The sequence below is a fragment of the Ostrinia nubilalis genome, chromosome 19 (assembly GCF_963855985.1).
Source record: "Ostrinia nubilalis chromosome 19, ilOstNubi1.1, whole genome shotgun sequence".
Lineage (NCBI taxonomy): Eukaryota > Metazoa > Arthropoda > Insecta > Lepidoptera > Crambidae > Ostrinia > Ostrinia nubilalis.
In genome coordinates, this window is record NC_087106.1 from 11,853,042 (window position 1) to 11,875,641 (window position 22,600).

At 37.8% G+C, this 22,600-nt stretch overlaps 1 protein-coding gene across 1 annotated transcript; it reads left to right on the top strand.

Moving 5' to 3' along the window:
• The first annotated feature begins 21,578 nt into the window (after window positions 1–21,578).
• LOC135081312 (uncharacterized) lies at window positions 21,579–22,271 on the top strand. The gene has a single exon (XM_063976039.1). It carries the CDS (start codon window positions 21,588–21,590, stop codon window positions 22,221–22,223), a length of 636 nt encoding a protein of 211 aa, XP_063832109.1. The 5' UTR covers window positions 21,579–21,587; the 3' UTR covers window positions 22,224–22,271.
• The last annotated feature ends 329 nt before the right edge of the window (window positions 22,272–22,600 follow it).

A 22,600-nucleotide genomic window follows, 5' to 3' on the forward strand; every position in this document is an offset into this window, starting at 1 on the left:
ATTCAGGGTTGTTTCTTTGTTACCTTTAAATGTCTATTATGGTTTACCCGCTGGCAAACATTTCATTGCTATCGAATCTGGGTTTTTAATGTATGGGGGGTTTTGGACCATTGCCTTTGGGACCAGCCACTCATGGAACTTATAATGAATGAAACGAACAGATACGCCTGGGAGAGTATCGCACCCTCTTTTGAGACCGGTGATGGGATACCTCTGCATATCAGAATGAGCAAATGGGTAGATACTTCTGTCGCTGAGCTGTACAAGCTATTTGCTATAATAATCTTTACGGGCATGTGTGTGAGGGGCCGCATCGACGAATACTGGAGCACCAAACTGCTTGGCATGCCTGGATTCCGACGAATCATGACCAAGGAACGATTTTTATTGTTGATGCGGTTCTTACATTTTGCCATGCCGAATTAAACGTACACAACATAAATTGAATTTTTTTTTAAATATGGTACAGCTTCCATACTCTACGGATTTCAGGGTTGTTTCTTTGTTACCTTTAAATGTCTATTATGGTTTACCCGCTGGCAAACATTTCATTGCTATCGAATCTGGGTTTTTAATGTATGGGTTTTGGACCATTGCCTTTGGGACCAGCCACTCATGGAACTTATAATTAATGAAACGAACAGATACGCCTGGGAGAGTATCGCACCCTCTTTTGAGACTGGTGATGGGATACCTCTGCATAGCAGAATGAGCAAATGGGTAGATACTTCTGTCGCTGAGCTGTACAAGCTATTTGCTATAATAATCTTTATGCGCATGTGTGTGAGGGGCCGCATCGACGAATACTGGAGCACCAAACTGCTTGGCATGCCTGGATTCCGACGAATCATGACCAAGGAACGATTTTTATTGTTGATGCGGTTTTTACATTTTGCCAACAATGCCGAATTAAACGTTCACGGTCCCGAGAGTAAATTGTCCAAAATTAAACCAATAATTGATTATTTAAACAAAAAAAAAAAATAGTCCATATACACTGTAACTAGGGTACCACCCGTACTTTATTATAAAGCATTTTACGTTATTTTAGATAATTGTACTTTATGAGAACAATAAAGTACACGAAAATACATTATTTCGCATGATCTGACTTCATCGAGATTTTGAAGTTTAGTCGATTATTTTATTTTGTTAAATGAAATTTATCAATTGGTGATTTGGTGCTGAATCGATGTCGCCACTCGCCAGTGCCACATCCCTCAAGCACTCGTTGTTTACAATTTCTGAACTTTTTAAACTTGTATAAAGTAATTTCATTTTTATTGTCTATTCCCGCCACGTCAGCATTTACAGAAAGAAACAAAGCGTCTCTGAATTTAATAAGAAATGAATTATTAATTTACTTTAATTCGAATATAGACTGTGCAATTGTTTAGTAAAGATGCTAATTTAATAAAAACTGCAAAAAGCAGTAAAAAATATGTTTTTAAACTTATATTTTTTTTAATAATAGATTTTTTTTCTTACCTATAATAACCAATGTACTTTAACTGCAAAAAAAGTGGCAACCCTAACTGTAACCCTTAATTTTTTACTATTTAATAAAAATTTGGACTAGGCTAAATGAGATGTTACCTTTGCCTGCGTCGAAGTGTAGTCTTTAAAAGAATTTCAAATGTTGTAATTACTCGAAATTATCGAGATTTCTTGCGAGTTATCGCTAATATAGCTTTGATTTTCTAAAATTGCAGACCAGCGCGTGGCTCATTTTCAATAGTTATCTTCTTACATAATTTATTGTAACAGTTTTCGGGATCGAGTTCCCTGGATGCGAATCTTGAAAACGTTTATGCCAAAGTTGAAAGATTATTAGCTAATTTTAAAACTAGCCAGGAATCAAACGAAGCACCGGATTTGGATGTGATGGAGCCTGAGCTCGCGGAAATGGTTCCCTATAACATTAACATAACTAGTGCAGGCAACAATAGTTCTGTTAATTCTTTAAAGCACCGATTTAATGGTAAGACATATGTAGATTATTGTAGATGCATTTTAGATGCGAGTCCGATAGATCCGTGATGCTGTGCCTGAGCAAACTGTAGAGTTGTTGCGTGCTCAAATAAGACGTTTGGCTCAGGATATACCTAGCGATGAGGTGAGTGTGTTTGAGGGAGATGCGCTGGCTGAGCTTAAGACTATTTCCTCCAAAATAGACGAGCTTGAGGAGCTGTGTAATAGGAAACCCCTGTTACTCAAAAAACTTAATAGAGTGCAGACTTTAGGCAACCATATCTTTCATAGGTTAAGCCGTGTTGAGGCTACGGAGGAAGATGATAAGGTCTTTGATGGGACCGTTGGATGAGCGTCTCATTCCACTTTTGAAACGGATTGACCGAATGACTCACACATTTGTTAGCAGCTACGATTTCCAATCTGCTGAGGAGGAAGTGTCTAAGGTTGCTGGTTCGGCTTCGATTGAGTCATTGGGGATTAAACCTGTATTAAATTGCTCTGCGTGTGTTCATTCTCTAAATTTAAAATATAACGGAAAGATAGTGTGCAGGATTTTATTGTTAGGATTGAGGAGTTATGTAAATCTCGTAATATTGCGAAAGAAAAATTATTCAACTCAGCGGCTGAATTATTTACCGATGAGGCCTTATATTGGTACCGAGGCACTCGTGCCAACTAAATAGTTGGGAAGATTTAAAAGCGTCATTGCTGGAGGAGTATTTACCCTACGATTATGATCATCGTTTGTTGCAGGAGATTCGTTCAAGGACCCAAGGTCCTGACGAATCCATATGTAGTTACCTAAGCATTATGCAGAATTACTTTTCGAGGTTGCGTAATCCTTTGGACGAGGAGGAGAAGTTGAGCTTAATCAAGTTTAACATTAGGCCATCCTACTCCATTCCCTTGGTCAATGTTGATATAAAATCGTGGGCTGACTTGAAACAACATTGTAGGCAATTAGAAGCGGCGAGACAGAGGGCGGAATCCTTCGCTGAACCCCCGCGCAGTGTACAGAATACTGTCGCCCCTGACCTGGCCTACAAGGGTAAGTCTGGTCGTCCAAAGTGTGAGGCTGTGGGTAAAAGTCCGAGCGTTGAGAAATTTTGTGTGCGTTGCTGCGTACTTTTACAATTGAGGAGGGTTCCTCAATTGTAAAAGTATTCACAGACGATCGAACTTGGTTCGGAACGGACCACGAACATGGTGCGCTCTGAACCAAATTCGATCGTGTGGCGCACGGTCCGCCGGACATTATTATTATTAATATCGGTACGGCTGGTTCGGAGCGCTTGCATATCGAACGCGGTGCGTTCCGAACCGATTCGATCGTGTGGACGGCGCACCGAACCAAATGTCAGTTTAGTCGCAATTGAGCCTCCGTACGCGCAACACGTAACGTGTTCACAAACATGGATTCGGAACGACGCCAAGAAGACATCGTTAGTACCGAGAAAAAAGCTGTTATAGAGCTGTTGGAGTTGTATAAAGACTTTCCATGTTTGTGGAATACCGCACATAGCCTTTATTGTAATAAAGATTCACGCAATCAAGCATTTCAAATACTTTTAGAAAAATGGAAGTCATATTACCCCCTTGCGACTATTACCGTAATTAAGAAAAAAATAGAACATCTCAGAGCTGCCTATAGACGAGAACGGAATAAGGTAAGAAATAAAACAAATGACATTTTTATTATTTATTGTGTAGGTACTTATAACGAAGTAGATATTATTTGTTCGGCATGTTATTTGTTTTTAGATGGAATCTAGCAAAACTAGTGGCGCTGGAGTGGAAGACTTGCATGTCCCGACATTGTGGTATTACCAACATTTGGGTTTTCTGCACGAAAAGACAAACCCGACATCCGAAATAGTTGACAACTTTAAAACAAATAATAAGAATCCATCTATTGAGGTAAGCATTAAATATTCAGAACATTAATCATTCTATCTTGAAAATTAACACGCCCTTGATTGTTAAAATATTGTGTAAATATTTGCCTAACAGAATTACCATCTGCAGTGCGTTGCCTTTCTGTTCTATTAACACTCACAGTCTTGTCATTTTGTCGCCAATCTCCCGGCCGGAAGGTGTATTTTTCAGTGTCCTCCAAATCGACACAGTTCCTTGTCATGTAGTTGCAAGACTTTTTCCTCAAATAATTGTGTAATGCGCATGAAGCCATTACCACTTTTGGTACATTTTTGACATTAATTTGTATAGGTTTTTTAAATACTCTAAAACGTTCGGCTAAAATACCGAATGCATTTTCGACAATTCTTCTAGCCCTGCATAATCTATAGTTATAAATTCTTTTGTCATGTGTCAAATTTCTCGTGGGTAGGGTTTTAAAAGGTTTTCATTAATGGCAAATGCGTTATCTGCAACAAAACAATATGGCGCAATAGGATCCGATGTAGGCAAGGCAGAAGGTGTTGGTAAATGTAATTGATTATTCACAAATTTTTCATAAAAAACTGTATGTTTAAATACTCCACCATCAGAAACACTGCCATTTGCGCCTGCATTCACCTAAATAAATTCGTAATTGGCATTTACGATACCAAGTAAAACTACACTGAATGTTCCTTTGTAGTTGTAATACTAGGGCACTATTTAAGTTGTGAGCCTCGACAACATAACGTGTTGTTAGACGACATCTGATACTTTTAATGAAAAGTTTGTCATTTTTGTCTACAACCTTATTCAAAACTTTTTATCATTTGAGCACGTTTTGTATTATTAACATTGAATTGAAAATTATCTTGACTACAAAAACATGGAATTGACTTGCGGAAATTTTCGCGCGAAGATTTATTATGACTTTTGACGTGGCTAATCAATACAAAACTGAAACGGTCAGCTAAATTTCACTTTTGGTGATAAAGATCTGTCCTTTACCATTGTAAAGCGCTAGTTTAAGCAGTATAATATTGTATATCATTGGCTCACCAGTGAACTTTGCGAAAGTCGTCCAAAATGACTAATAGTGGCGGAAAACATTGATGTTGTCAGAAAAATGGAAGAGAAACCTCATCATGTGATATATCGTAGGATTGAGATAATCCTAGGCATTAATTCCACTAGCAGTAATAAAATATTGTATGACCATATTATGGTTAATACGTTTTTTTCTCGCTGGATGTCACAAAATTTTTCAAACGCTCAATAGGACGCTTGTGTCGTTTAGTCCTTGGAAATGTTGGATAAATACGTTTAAAAAGCTTTAAAAGCCGTTTTTAAAATTGTGACAGTTGACGAATTAAGGATCTATGCATAATGATCCTGAAAATAAACAGCTATCGACTATGGAGGTGTTATAAGATGAACCAATTCCAACAAAAGTCCCATGCGCTCGGAACATTTTGAAATTTACGGTCGCCTATTTTTCCGAAATATCCGATTGTATGACAGAAACGTCACTAGAGAAATTTAGAATGGTTAATTCTTAATAGTAATCAGCCACTTTTTTTCCAAAAGTCTTCAGTTTAATAAGGGAAACTGACCAGCATAGTCGAATCGCCATTCGTGACGAAAATATGAGCTTTTACACGTTTCGTCAAACAACTGACTATTTAAACACTCAAAATATGAAATAAACAGGTCCAACGCTACAAAATTCTAGCTTGGAATCTAAACACTTCTTTTGGTACCCATATATTAAAATTAAATGCGTGAACAGCGATTTATGTAGCCAGAAGCAACTGTTGGTGCGGTTAAAAACCATGCATTGGAGGTGCCTCAAGCTGAGTGGAAAAAATGCTATGAAAAGTGTTTCGGACACATTAAAAAGTACATAAATCATGAAAGACAATACCAATAAACGCAATCAATACCATTTTAATAATAAACTACATTGTTTTCATAGTTAGGCTCACAACTTAAATAGTGTCCCACGTATAATGCAGACTGTGGTGGCTTTTCGATGATGATGTGCTTGCCATCATTGGCACCCAAGTGATCGTGCATCGCTAGCAGATGGACGTGTTCTCTGCTATTATTGTTTAATTATTACAATGCAGACAATAAAATCTGTGTCAAAATAAAACTGTGCCAGCGCATGCACTGTCATGCACTCGTTTGACACACTTACCAAGTGCAGTGTTGTTTATTGAATAATAATTCAATAATGGAAAGTCCCTTTAATCGAAGTACAATGACCAGCCGAAGCCCGCCTCCACCACAGAGAAGACCAACCGAAGAAGATTCTACTCCCGCAACATCAATAATTGAAGCTGTATCGACTGAAGAAATCCAAAAATGGATATCCACCATTGAACAATGTCTTAACGACATATGCTATACATCAGGAGAAGGTAAACTGAACTCAGAACAGAAGTTGAGAATCAGCAACACAAGCAGAAAAGTGTTGGGTGGTGTCTCTCAATTGGCTGTGCAATATCAGTCACTAAAACAGAAATATATCTCAGCCCAAACAATGATCAATACCTTAATCGATCAAAAGGAGTCATCAGATCGAGGATTTAAAAAAGTATGTATTCGCTCTACTCAAAAGGTTGAACAATCGAACGTATCTTTTGCCGACGTGGTAAGAACAAGTAAGAGTTCCATAGTAAGACCATCAAGCACCAGCAATATTGCTGTTTACCCAGCAAGTAAAGATAAGACGAGTGAAGAGACCAAGAGACTTATTCAGACCATCATCAAGTCGGAAGAGTTAAAACTGCATATCCGATGGATGAGAAAAACCAGAGGTGGTGGCATTATAATTAGCGCTGAAGGCAAAGATGACCTAGAAAAGCTGAAAAAATCGGAAAGTCTGTTGAAAACTTCAGGTCTCAAAGTTGAAGAAACCACAAAACGGAGGCCTAAAGTGATATTGTTAGGTGTGCCCACCAACTCTTCTGAGAAAGATGTTTTTGAATGTCTTTACGAGCAAAACATCTCGGGTAAACATCAACATATGGACCGCAATAAATTCTTAAGCTCTCTAAAACTAAGCCACAAAACTGGTAAAAAAGATGGGCCCTACTGTAACTATGTTCTGGAACTCACTTCTGAACTACGAAAAATTATCATAGAACAGGAGAGAGCATTCATAAATTGGACCTCTTGCCCAGTCAGAGACTAAACACTCGTTACTAGATGTTACAAGTGGCAACAATATGGCCACTCGGCGAAATTTTGTAGAGAAACTGAATCCACCTGCGGGCACTGTGGTTGCGCTGGGCACTCAATCAAAGAATGCTCAAAATCGCAAGACCCTGCGATCTGTGCCACGTGCCGTCGGCCCAACGACCCATTCCCTTTAAACTTAGTTTCTTTTTTGTGTCACATACACAATAAATTGTTATTGTTCAAATAAATATTTTTATTTTGCCCCGGCAATTTTTCCAAATTTACACAACTTGGCTTAGATGAAATTGGTACGTGGGCCGAGCTGAAGAAGCGGTGTGTGCAACTGGAACGCAGACGAGCTCTTTCCAAAAAGTTCTCGTAACCACCTAAGATCACGGACAAGCTGCTTGCTCCCGACATGGCTTGTAAAGTTTCCCAACGTCGGAAACAATGTTTAGAGGTGGCCGCGGTTAAGAAGTTTTGCCCTCGGTGCCGCGTGGATAGTCATTCTTTGACCGAATGCGAGGCTGTGCCAGGTCTTGTTTGTTTTGATTGTGGAGAAAAAGGGCAAACTACGAAGACTTGTCCTAAGTGCTCTCGCAAAAACTCTGCTTCCTCGACCCGATCTCGGAAATCTCCATGATTGGTGGAGACTCCATCAAATATTTTTCTGGTAGGGCCACTTTACAGCCATCTCACTAAATCTGGGAATTTTGGCAAAAGCTTTTCTGGATTTTGGCAGTTCTTGTAATACAATGACACAAGCTTTTAAGAGAAACAAGCTTGGAGTTGCAACCAAATAATTATGTGGTGATAAAAGGATACGGGGGATGCATTGATCACACCTTATACTGCTGATCTTGTGTAGATGATGCAACGCAGAACAATTCAGGCATTCAGGCAGGTATAGATTCATGACGTTACCTTTAGGTGTTTCATCAGAGGTTATGCAAAAAATAAATAACAGTATCTTTAGTGACATAGTAGGAGTACATAATATTCTATGATGATATAATAATGGGAGGGAAAAATAGAGCGGAACTTAATCAAAACTTGGCTCAAGGGACAGAAAGAGCTAGGAAATACAATGTAAAGTTTCATAGTTCAAAGTTACAGTTTAGAAATGATCATATCAAATGTAGGTTTGTACATTTCAAAGGAAGGTATTAAAGTTGATCCGGATCATGTGAAAGCTATATTAATGTTAGCGGAACCAAAAATTACAAAAAACTTCAAAAGTTTTTAGGAACGTGCAATTATCTGAGTAAGTTAATTCCATAACATACAAAGAGCACTGAACCTTTGAGAAGTTTACTGAAAAAAGATTTAGTGCATTTGGGATTCAAGCCATTCAGTTGTATTTAAAGAATTAAAAGACAATATCAATGTGTATTGAGTACACAACACATATTTATTTGTTCAAAAAAGTTCTAATTCTATGTATCAAAAATATTAATTACGCATGACATAAAAATCCAAGTTTAGGGTAGAAATTGATTATCCACAAATATGCACATGAGCGGCGTAGATCTTGCTTACATGTTGGTTGCTAGGATGTGTTCTTATACAAATGTGATCTAAAATCATTGGCCACAAAGTTCATGCCACTCAAAATTTTCTGAGTTTCCTGACCTTGAAAACTGCCTGTTAGAATGGATAAAACAAAACCTCGATAGAACATTCCCATGGAGCACTGCTGAAAAAAAATCTAAATACTTCGCTACAAAATTAGGAATCCAGAACTTTTCAGCTAGTAACGTCTGGTTAAAGGGTCTTTAAAAAACGCCATGATATAACTGTCAAAAAAACAGCCGGAGAAAATTAGATATCGTAAAGTAGATCGTCTTGGTATCAAAACGTACCAGCTATGCGAGTCCACAATCGGATATCTATGGTCATTATTTGTGTACATCGGTCCTTATTCCAACCTCAGGTTAACATGTTTCCCCAGTCTTGGGGCTCCTTACTCCGGTCAAGAGGACTATCGTCTGTCGCCTACCCTGCTACGCCAGACCTGACGAGACAAGTGTTACTTATCGCTGCTGCTGTTGCGCGTGTTATGCGAGCTCTATGTACCTCGGTTCTAAGAATGATCGGACGATGTCGTCTAGACGCTGAGCTTGCATTTGTTGGCGATAAGCAGCCCTGCGCCTGAGCATCGAGCTCGGTTTTGGAGCTTCAGTTGAAGACTTAGATTCAATAAGGTTAGTTAAGTCAAATTGTAATTGAAAATAAAATATATTTTTTCGTGAAAGCTCTCGGATAGAGCATAACTCGCGCGAATTAAGGACAGTGCGGTTAGATTTTTTTAGAGACTAGTGGTGCGTCGGTTGTGATTAAATTAAGAACTCGCACTACCTGGGACTTAAACTTAATAGACTTGTCAAAAGCTTCCCGGCTACGCTCCCTACATAACTGGCGCAGTCGTGGTAGGATAGTAAAGTTGTAGTCAGTGCTAGCAGCTTGGGGCGCGAATCCAACTGTATACACCGCAGCAGCCGAAGACCACTACCAGGCCCTGGGCGAGTATCAACCTCTGCACGTCGCCGCACTATTCTTCTGAACCTACCCTAGCCGAGGACCAGCACTAGCACCGAGACACATACTCAAACCTGGGAGATGAGGCTATATTGATTGGGGGTAAGTAAGCTTTCTTTGTTGCCCAGTCTTTATCATACCGTCCCGTGAAAAGTGTGATCCCATGTTCCCCCTTTTACTACAAAATATTTCCTAAATTGTGTGATCCAATTGTCCACATTTCTCCAAAAAGTATATCACGTCCTTTTCAGAATTGTGTGATTCAAATTTCCACATTTCTAGTTAAGTGTACCTATTGTTATTTATACTTACATTTTCGCATTGATAGAAAATGAATACGCCAGGCAGCAGCTTAGGTGATCTAGCCAACGTGGCCAAGTCGTTAAATTTTTACATCAGATCAATAGAGTCGGTATTAGCCACGCGTAATATTGAAAACAATGACCCGATCGCAATCTGCCTAATTAGAAATAAACTGACGGGAAAAGCACTAGAGGCCATCTCGTTAGAAGTCGATATAGACGATTGGCAATCTATTAAATTAGCACTCATCAATAGATTTGGAGAACAGAGAACCGAGGTTCAAATCTTACAGGTAATGATGCGCTGTACAAAATCGAATTACGCGAAAAGTTTGGTCCAAATGTATGGTAGAGTTAGTTAGACATGAGTCCGATAAATAACCGTAGGTATTCACAACATTTTCATACAGTCATTAATAAAGGCACACTTACATGCGTGTATTAAATAAGAGTTACGATAAACGTACAGTCAAAACCCCAAAACTGACCACTATGAATCATTTAAAGTGCGATATAGAAAATTAAAAATGGGAAAATGTCACTCTAAAACGGAAGACAAATAAATATTCATAGCACAGAATGCAGCGGGAAGTTGTGCACATCGTATTTTAAAAAGAAACCAGTATCATCCATATCATGTACAACGAGTACAAAGTTTGTTACCCCGAGACTACCCAAAATGCGATTTTGTCGAACGACGTTGCTGAGGTACGAGAAAAAATTATATGGACCCATGAATCAACATTTAACAAGATGGCTGCCTAGCACATTATGCTGCCACAGTAAAACAATACCCCGATAGATAGCTCGATTGAATCGTACCACCCCGATTTCGTGGCCTGCCCGTTCACCCGATTTGAACCCAAGTCTTCTTTTACTGGGTGTTGCCGACGCGTGAAACCTCCGCGGTGGAGATTCTCCTCCTAGGTTTATTTTTCTTTAAAAACTATGGTTTGACGTCCTGTCAGTTGTAAACAAGTACTTCGTGGATACGCTGGTGATCAACACACTCAGAGTTTTAAAAATATTGAAGTAAACTTAGATAACCCAGAGAGAGTGCAATTTTGTCAAACGACGTTGCTGAGGTACCGAGACGACACGCGATTCTTTGACATAATTCTATAGACCCATGAATTAACATTTAACAACAAGATGGCCTAGCACATTATGCTGCCACGGTAAGATAATTCCTCAATCAAGGATACCGCGATAGCTCGATTGAGCGGGGTGGTACGATCTCGTGGCCTGCCCGTTCACCCGATTTGAACCCAATAGACTTCTTTTACTGGGGTACGATAAACACGGATATTACCGGGTAAGATACGTCTACATAAATCTGCCAACTGTGGCTCAAATGACAATCCCAAAGTCGCCCAATTCTTTGCAGACAGGAATCATTACCAATTTAAGAAATATTGCAAAAAACAAACGAAATTGTGAAGATGAAGTATTCTCCAATACTAAAAAAATTAATGATTCATCGCCCGAGCCTGGCCCCAATGGCTCTGAAGACAGGCAATTTCAATGTAGGGTATCTACATATTTATTTGTTCAAAAAAGTTCTAATTATATGTACCTCCAAAAATATATTACATTACATAAGTAATAACCTAATGAAGCCTTTTCTAATTGTATGTACGGATGGATACATCTCTTAGAAGAGAAAAAGAGCATAGACTACCTTTCTATCACACCTTACATATTTATTTGTTCAAAAAAGTTCTAATTCTATGTACCAAAAATACTCATAATTACTTAGGCAGGCAGCCAATAAATCCAGATGTGTGACTTTATGATTATGTACAACGGGTAGTTTAAGAGATATTCAAACGTGACTGAATTGTTCCGACACAGAAATATTTCAGTGTTGCATCTCTACATTTTAAGCTAAACTTCAAAATGTCAGCTCCAATAATGAATAGATTTCATCCACTGATAGATGAGAGATCTATTTTATGCTTCACAAATATCAGCGATTGCTCAAGCCAGAAGAAACTCCTCAAACTATTTAGCATCTTTTTAGAAATAAACATTTAAGGGCACTTTCATTTTAAATGGCATGTTACTTTTTTTGAGGTGTCCTTTTTCATTACATAATTTTAATTATCATTCAAAAATATATTTTACAATCGACTTTTACATATAGTGAAACATGAAAGTTGTAAAAATCGTATAGAAAAGCAGGTCTTGAAGCGGTTAATTGAGAACTCTCGACTTGGGAAAAAAAACATACGTCGCTAAATTGATGGGGCTCAATAGTCTCGTCGGGTTCGGTAGAAGAAAGCAAGACTGACTTGTAAGAAAGAAGTTGAACTATTTTGGCTAAGAGAAGATGTTAAAGAAGCAGACTCACAGACGGAGTCCGGGGAGGAGGAGTCAGAATGTGGGGACACCGGAGACCTGGAGGCCTTGCCGCTGTCAGCCCTCTCCTGCTGTGATGAGTTTGGGAATACTGGAGACAGACCGCTCACCATTACAGAGAGAGGCGAGACTCTTAGTCTTAGACCTGCAGCGAAGTCTATGGACTTCAGAGAGTCTAACTATCTCTCTCCACCCCATCCGAACTTCTCCCTTCACACCGGCAACTCGGAGGGCTCCGACACTTCACACTGCGGCAACCGGGAAGATCCCGCTCTTCAAGCTTCGCTGGATGTCCTAGAGAGGGAGTTCTCAAAAGGACTTCTACTGAGTGATGAAATTGTGGACCACATTGGAGTCCTGGGTGCCAGTGTCTACAGCCAACAACTCCCTCACAATGTGGGATATGATGTTGATCCACAATAAGGAAGCTAGATGTTAGTGCTTCCTTCCGAGCGGGTGTTATGCTCGGGGACCAAGGTCCGATTTACACCATCTTGGTTTGTCTATATGTACTTGGCAGGGTAGAAAACTCCGTCACCGCTATGCAGGTTTGTATGAGCGGCGGAGTGTGCCATAGTGCAGTCGTAACAGCGCCATCTGTTGGTACACGTTTGTAGTGGCGTATCGTAGATGTCGCCACACCACTCCCCCCGGAAGAACCGGAGGTGGATGACGTCAGGATGAGCTCAGCAGTCTGTGCGTGATGAGCTTACAAGTGCCAGGTGTGCTCAAGTCTGCGGTGAGTCGAGACGAGCGGGTTGCGGTGCTTTATCCACGGTGAGTCGGGATAGTGAGCGGAGGCGTCTTCGATGGTCGGGCGTGGAGCTGGGCCAGAGCTGTACCCGTGACCAGTGAAGTGACGGTTGCTTGCTGCCGAGGAACCAGGAAGGTCGGTTGCGATCTGCGATGGTCCCTGAAGGCTGGATGCTGGCTTGTTGAAGACTGGAGCTGATGACGGAGTGGCGGAGATGGTGAGGATGGCAGAGGCTGATGCCGAAGATGGTGGTGATGGAGAGGTTGCGTCTCACATCACGTCGGGGTCACCAATGTGGGATATGATGTTGATCCACAATAAGGAAGCTAGATGTTAGTGCTTCCTTCCGAGCGGGTGTTATGCTCGGGGACCAAGGTCCGATTTACACCATCTTGGTTTGTCTATATGTACTTGGCAGGGTAGAAAACTCCGTCACCGCGATGCAGGTTTGTATGAGCGGCGGAGTGTGCCATAGTGCAGTCGTAACAGCGCCATCTGTTGGTACACGTTTGTAGTGGCGTATCGTAGATGTCGCCACACATGTTTATGTATAAAACATGCGAATTTTGAATTAAAATTTAAGGCGCTACTTGTACGCGTTTTGATTGTACCTGATGTAGTTATGAGAATTCCTTTAATAAATAGGTCAAAATTTAACTGAGCAGCCCCATGTTTTTGTCGAAAAGGATTGCAATAGGCTAACATTTGTGTCGCTAATACCTTGAAAAATGACATAAATACATACAAACAAATACGGTACCAGCTGCTACTACTTTGAAACCGTAGTAAAGTACAAGTGAACACGGTTCGAGTCGCTACTACCTGGAAACTGTGGAACAAAATACATACAAACACGATACAAGTCGCTTCTACTTTGAAATCATGGCGCAAAATATACACAAATACGGTACAAGTCGCTTCTACCTTGAAACCGTGACCCAAAATAATAGGTACACAAATACGGTACAAGTCGCTACTACCTTGAACCCGCAATAAAATACAAGTAAACACGGTACAAGTCGCTTCTACCTTGAAACCGTGACCCAAAATAATAGGTACACAAATACGGTACAAGTCGCTACTACCTTGAACCCGCAATAAAATACAAGTAAACACGGTACAAGTCGCTTCTACCTTGAAACCGTGACCCAAAATAATAGGTACACAAATACGGTACAATTCGCTACTACCTTGAACACGCAATAAAATACAAGTAAACACGGTACAAGTCGCTTCTACCTTGAAACCGTGACATAAAATAATACACAAATACGGTACAAGTCGCTACTACCTTGAACCCGCAATAAAATACAAGTTAACACGGTACAAGTCGCTTCTACCTTGAACCGTGACACAAAATAATACACAAATACGGTACAAGTCGCTACTACCTTGAAACCGCAATAAAATACAAGTAAGCACGGTACAAGTCGCTTCTACCTTGAAACCGTGACACAAAATAATACACAAATACGGTATATTTTTTACACAAACATCTTAAATATATTTTGACTGAAGTAACTTGTGACCGTTTATCATATACTTGCCACTCTTATAAAAGATTGAGGGTGACAATTTACACATTTACCAGTATTAACTAAATAATTTTCTTCTACTGGACTTATCAAATACTATGAAGAGGCGATAGCTTCAACTGTTGTGGAATGTTTTCCACCTTTGGAATTGTTCAGATCAGAGCAAACTAAGAAACTGTCTGTGAGACTATTTTTTTATTCAAATATTATAATAATAATGGTATTGATTTCTCAGATTTAATCGACCCTAGTTAGTAACTTTATTATAATCTCTAAATCTGTTTTTATGTTGGTTTATTTGAAAGAAAGCTAATACAATGGAGTGCCTTTTGCACGTTGCCTACAGGCAAGATGACAAAGTGAATATAAATAGTCCAAAAAAAGGAAACAATTCAAGACTGCTTTCACAAGGATAATGCCTATGTCCAAAGAGCGTTTCTGGATGTGGGGTGGAAGCACTTTGCTATGGGCATATTTTCAATTTATTTATATGCACAACATGCTCTTACAGTCGAACAAGACGCTCTAGAGATGGTTATGAGAATCGTACGATTTATTAAGAAAAACCCTCAAGCAACAGAGAAGCTTTTAAAATACCAAATAAATTAATTAATAAACTCAAGATGTAGTAAAAAATATACAAGGTTCAAAAAATACAAGAAACGATTGTGGAACCATGAATATGTTTCCTGAAAAAGTCCACCGAGTTGAGCATAGCACTAACAGTCATGGCTCATATGCTTTCTATTTCAAATGTCACACAAGAACTATCCTAGTTTAATTCTTATAGCACTAACAGTCAGCTGGTCTTAACTCATGTGCTTTCTATTTCAAATGTCACACAAGAACTTTCCTAGTTTGTTTAATTATTATAGCACTAACAGTCATGGCTTAACTCATTCATATGCTTTCTATTTCAAATGTCACACAAAAACTTTCCTAGTTTATAATTCTTAAGGCACTAACAGTCAGTTATAATATAAGTTAGTCGGCATTGCGCCCAGCCGTTCCCAAACTGTAAATAAATTCAAATTTACAATCCACTACCTCTGCTTGGATGCAGTAAAAATAAATTTAAGAAACAAATTCATTAGGAAACAACAAAAATTAATTAAATTTCAAAAAATGTTTACATTTAATGTTAAACATATTAATGAAAGAAGAAAACTAGGTGACGAGTTAGATAATATTATTATGTAATATTATCTAACTCGTCACCTAGTTTTCTTCTTTATTTAATTATTAAAAGAAAAAAATGTTGCAGAGTATGAAAATATTATTAAAAACTTAGAATTAGACATAAGTAAATTAAAGATGTCACTAAACTCAATGACTTCGATATGAGATTGTAAAGCGGGAGTGTGATGAACATGTCTTTGCTTTGACGAGCCTCATGACAACTTGTGCATTATGAACTTCAACAACTGAAAAGCGACGAGACCACAGATTGACTACTTGAGATGAAACAAACTGTACAAGAAACTTGCAAGAAAAATCAACCGACGGCAAGTACCAAGGAGGTACTTTACTTCTTCACCATGTCAGTTCCTTAACTGTAGAAGTGAAAAAGTAAACATGGTAAATCCCTTCAGTTTCGTTGCAATATTTCCAAATGTCGCAGACACAATCCCGTCAAGAAAAGCGGCCGAAAACAGGTACATTAACTCTATGGAGTAAAAAAAGCTCTACCAAGACGGAGCCTAGATTGATTCCATCTCCAATCAGGAGGAATATTAATGTAATAGCCCAGCCAGCACTCCACACCCATGTTAGAGAATAAGTTAGTTTTAATTTTTTTTTTGTTAATAGTTTTAATGGTAGAAATAACACCCGGCACTTATTCTAGATCTTAATCTTTCTTTGGTAAAAATTCATCTTGAATTTTATTCAATATTTAAAAACAAAATGTCTAATGTTATCGCTACAATGTTTCACAAACGGCCAGTCCAAAAAAATATTCTTTTAATCTCTCATCTCTTCAGATGTACACCAGGTAAACTATTATTTCAGTATCCTTAGATCACTTAGATAAATAAATCACACCTCTAAATCTCCAGTTTTTAGAGGTTGTAAGTACAAAAATATTCTTAAATATTATTTTTCTTAATATTTACTTTATTCTATTTTTAGTAAAGTTTACAGAAGCTCACACCAAAACAGGATTGCTTGGAGAAGCAGAGAATTGGTAAATATTATACCATCAGATTGGCTTCCACAAATATCTGTAGATCCGATAGTCAAAGCCCCAATAGATTATTAATATAGGTATGTCCCAAAACAACTGTTCAGTGTCATCACAGAAATGACAAACTTCTAAGTATGCCGCTCAGTCGAACAAGCATTCATTCAAATCTACCAATACAGGAGAATTTGAGGTTTTATTTGGATGTTACGACGGGACGGGATGATTTAAATCACTTGACTTGAGACTTGGCAACACTGTCTTAGCATAGTATTTCAGATGCATGGAATTTACCAAATCCATCGGATGATAAAAATAATTCAGGTCTGCAAGGGTTACATATACAGTTTAAGAAACGAAGCACACCACAACTAACCAATACAAATAATCCATTCTCAAACATTTTTGTGACCCCATAATATACATACCATAAGTAGGTATAGAGAATTCAAATAACACTTGATAAAAATCAAAGGTTATAATAAAATGGCTGTCTCTAAGGAACCCCTACACCTAATCCTGCACAAATTATCCATTCTCTAGACACATTTCTAACCTCATATTTTAACGAATTCAATATTTGAACCAAATACCCTACCCTTTGACCTGACATTTCAGTTAAAAGTCAATTGATGTCTTCAACTTCAAAGAACAACACCCACACATAACCTCCACAACAGTCTCAAAATAATTTCCAATGAATAAAATCAGGAAAAGGGCGATAACAATCCTAATTTCTATAGGAAATATTACCAAATGAAGCGAAATTCCCTGAACCAAAAGATATTGCTTAGACGCCACCTGACGCCACGTACAAACAGAATAATATCTTCTAACCTTCTTCTAACGAGAAACAATGGAAATTGATTTCAAATAAAATTCAGAAAAAAGGCACACGACCTTAGAAGACGACATTTATAATGGAACACGATGGAAAATCAAACAAATTAATGTTTTTTGACCCAACCAAATCCACACGTTTGCTAGCAAACTGAAACAACGCTTCGATTTTTTTTTTGACAGAAAGAAAGAATGACAGGCGACAGCACTAGGCATGGAACATTTCATGAATAGCAGGTGAAAAATCATATGAGATGAATTTCATTAATCACACCTGCTATTTTTCTTCACATAGACTGCTATAATTTCGCAGTCAACGAAATCACGAATCACATGAATTTCATTCATTCATTCGAGCGAAGTCCGTGAGCGCTGCTCTGCTAAGTGACCGAGCGAGTAAGAAGGAATGATTTGATCATGTGCGTGTTAGAAAAGGACAAGAGATGTGATGACGAACGAAACTGAGCATTTTAAATATGAACTTTAAACTCAAAGGAGTAAGGTTTAGATTTCCTTGTCATGATTCGTATGATTTCATTAGATAGCAGGCAAATGAAATGAATGATTTTTCACTAGTCGCGCGGTTAGTGATTGTTTTGTTGCATACATACTGTGCTGTGGAACTGTTTGTTTTTTGTTGTGCGACATAAAATCAAACAGATATTAAGTCACATTCAATATAGGTAGCTAATTAGCAATCGTTCATCATAATTCATACTTCATTTAAAGTAGCACATTATATGAAAGAGCTATATTTTAACACTGCGAATAAAAATCATTGCCTGTGAAATTTCACATGTGAAATCACATGAATAAAAATCATCATTTCATGAAATGAAAATGAACGGAAAATAGCAATCATTTCCATGCCTAGACAGCACGCTGGTCACAATAGTGATGGGATAGTGTAAATCGTGACTCGATTATCAATTGTCTTCTAGAATCGATTTTTGGATATGAAATTAAATTTTATAATACAAAAAAATCAATACAAGTATTTATAATAGGGGTTAAAGTATGAAATTGCCGATTAAATAAATACAAAAGCTATGTCCACTTTTATATTTTAACACCTACTTAATAAATTGACTCACGTCAATTTTTGATTAATTTATAAAAATCGATGAATTCGCTAGGAGCTTAATTTTTCCCAATGTTGTTTTTTAAGTTCTTGGCGGGAAAGTGGAGCAGGTTTGAATTTCAAATGCCCAATAATATTGTATCTACTGCTAATGGAAACTTCACAACCCAATCAAGGAATTGCGCACCTGACAGCCGTGGTGACGCGACGTCCAGCAAAGCGCGCAAGCACTGCGCAGTAACTATAGTCTTTTTCACGTAAGATGATCCGTATGACACTTCAAGGTTATCCATATTACGCATACTACACATGCAGAATATTTTTGAAAAAATATTTGTATTTTATTAGCAATATAATAAAAAAAAAATTTACTACTTGTCTTGAAATATATAGTAAAATCTGAGTCTATTAATTATATTTTTATTAAATACGATGTAAAAATATTTTTTATTTAATGTACGCAATGTGTGAAACGGAATAGATTTAGTGCTGGGGTATTTCATGTATAATAAAATCAATTATTTCCGCGGTTCATTAATCGATTGCAGTGAATACTTAGTTATTAAAAACATCACAAAAATCAATATTTTTCGATTATTGACTTTAATAAACGCATTGAAAATAAATTAAAGTTTTTAATTTAAAGAAACAGAACCAGTACTTTTTAGGAATCGTTTTTTTGAACACGAACCATGAAATTTGAATATTATCAATAAAAAATTGTTACAATAATATTTGTAATTAAAAAAAAAACATGTTTTTTTGTTAAATAACACCTATACAAAATATTTCTCTAAAAGTAGGTTTTACTAACTCTTCGAAAAAAATCGATAGATAAATCGCTATGGTTTAGTTATGTGACATCTCTAAATCTTTCAAACTCGAAACGTCATACGGATCATCTTAGGTGAAAAAGACTATAGATAGGGTTGTAGTATTTACGTTTAGCTATTTTGAGAATCGATACCATAACCGATTAGAGTAGAACTACACTGAACTGTCCTTTATTTGACACTGACAGGGGGCCACCGTCTATAGCGGATCGCTAGTTCCGATTTTTGCCATGGTGGAAACCATGTACAGTCTAATTTTTTAGAAATCAGCAGAAATGTCATCAAATATGGCCAACTGACATAAAAATATTTTTAGTCTGTGAACTAGTGATGCGACAAAACCTCTCGTTAATCGCGAAGTGAAATATTGTAGTACTTGCGTATCATCGCCGGGTGAACAGATTATGAAATTTTCGAGAACAGGAAACAAACTGTATGCACAGATGTAATCAAAAAACACACTGGACAGTAAAACAATCAATGATATCCGTAAAGTTATTAAACTTCAAATAGTTGCAAAAAGTTCTGTTTGACAGTGTTGCTACTAGTGACATCTCGCTCGCTCAGTTCTTTGTTGCTCTATTCCGCTAGGGAGGTAATTTAAGATGCTATCAATGAGGGTTTTCGCGATTGAAAAATCCACCAGATGGCAATACGTAGACGCGAGGTTCAAATGCTGCATGATTGGTTATTTTTGACATGTCATTGACAGATATGTCAAAATCCACTCATTGAAAGAAGTTTTTTATTTTCTTAAAAATAAACAATGGAACAATACGTAAGCATAATTGCATAAAAAAGTAAAATAATTTCGTTTAAATAAAACCGACTAAAAATTAAACTGCATCCGAAAAAGTAAACATTAAAAGTAGAAAAATAATTTTAATAAATTTTACGTTATCTCCAATATTGTCGAAGTTATCGCTGGAAAACTAAACAAAGTATCGTATATTTTTTATTTAAAATTAATCAGTAATCGGAATAAGTGAATACTTAAAATAATATCGATTAAATTTACAGATTATTGTCTATGACTCACAGGTTACGGCACTGATGTGTCAGAGACAAGTCATAGACAATATGGAGATAACACATGATTTTAAACGTCAAGTCAATTTGACAAGTCTCACAAATTTTCATCGTCCACGTATTTTGCTAAAATATTTGTTTCAAAGATTGATTTCAAACTTGTATAAACGTGAAAATAAAGTTGGTTTTATGGGCTTGTTAAATAATGTGTATGATATTATGAACACGTAAGTGATTATGGTGTAATTGTGTATGAAAGCGTTTGTTTACATCTCTGCTGGATTCTAAAAAATCAAGGTATAGTTGAACGAAGATAGTGGCGCCCTTCTGTCAATGTCGTCGGTGGGACATTTCAGTGTAGTTCATCTATATCTGATATTTTTACGAATGGCAACTCTAAGACGTTTGCGTTTAGTTTTTGTAATTTCATGCGTTTCGTTATACAGTTCTAGTATTACGATTTCAGTTTATGATTTTTCTTTTTCTTTGACTTCTAAAAATATAACATTCAAAAAACTCAACTGCGTAAAAATGAAATAAAACAAAACAAAGTTCACAAATGCAGTCGGAGGCAAATGCAGTTGGTCATTTATGTAATTGATGCCTCCGACTGCATTAAAATTTGTGAACACTAAGTTGTCTTGTTTTTATCTTTTTAGTTCATTTTTACACAGTTGGGTTTTTTAAAGTTAAACTAACCTAACAAATATATTATGTAGGTACTTATTCTGTATTTTCATTACGAGTGCCTTACTAAGCAAACATCTTGTTGTTACTTAGATAAGTTAAGCCCATAACACCTTCTCATTTTTAATATTATTTAGATTTAAAAATAAACATCCTGAAGAAAATGTGTAAAATATTTTTTTACAGTCATTTTTTTGGGTTCTAATTTTATTTGACCATTACATACGAATGTGGTACCTAAGTATGTATTGTAGGCAGGTACTTATACGCAGCAATTAATTGTGCAATATCAATCCAATATTGAAAACCCACGTCACACTGAACTACAACAGTCGTAACGTGCTAACAATCAATTAACTTCAAAAGTGGCTGTCGGATAACAATAAACAATGAGGCTTAGCAGAGCGAAGAGGCCGCGGGAGCGTACACTCGAAATGAATAGGACTTTCACGAATTTCATCACATTATTACTGTTTTTGGTGTTCGCGTCCGCGTTTTACCTCGTCGTGTCATTCCAGCCGATGTCCAAAGAGGAACACGTGGAGAACTTCAACAAAATGAACGAGGAGGTGGAGCCGTTCAGGAAGAATTTGACGGAGTGCGCCCGGCAGGTCAAAGCTTCGATGCTGGACGTCGAGCACTTTCTGAAGCGGCTACCGCAGTCGACCGCGCAGGGGAAATGCTTCGTCGCTTGCATTCTGAAGCGGAATGCGATCATAAAACGCAATAAGATTGATGCAAACGCCCTTCTGGAAGTAAATAAAGCAGTTTACGGGGAAGATAGCGAGGTGCTCTCGCGGTTAAAAGCTGCTATAGGCGAGTGCAGTGGCGCGGTTGAGGGCATTTTCGAGATATGCGAGTATGCGTCGGTCTTCAACGACTGCATGCACATAAAGATGGAGCACATACTGGACAAACTGACGATGGAGAGGCGCATGGAGGCGCTCGGGCAGATGACCTCCAACCCTGACGAGTGGACGGACGAGGACGACGAAATACTTAAATTGGTGAAAGACGAACTTTAGTTGGAACGTGTTGCTTTGTGTGATTAAAATAACAAAGGATGTGCTTTATTTGGCTTCTAATTTTCCTGTTGTTGTTCCTTCTTGACTAATGTTAGGATTAAGTAGTCATTTTGTGCTAAATCCCTAAACTTCACTTCACTAAAAATCCCGCCCGATTTTCACCAAAGCGGATAAGGCAGGAGATGTAGGTATAGAGAATAACCAAACCGATTTCCAAAGCTGAGCGGAGAGGTGATGTGGAAATCTGATTGACTATTCAAAGCTATTCAAACACATCACCTGTCCATCAAGTGCTTCGGTGGAAAATGTGGAAACCCTAAATGGCCCGCATTCATAAACGCGACTAAATAAAACCCATTGAAAAGGTGAAATTCACT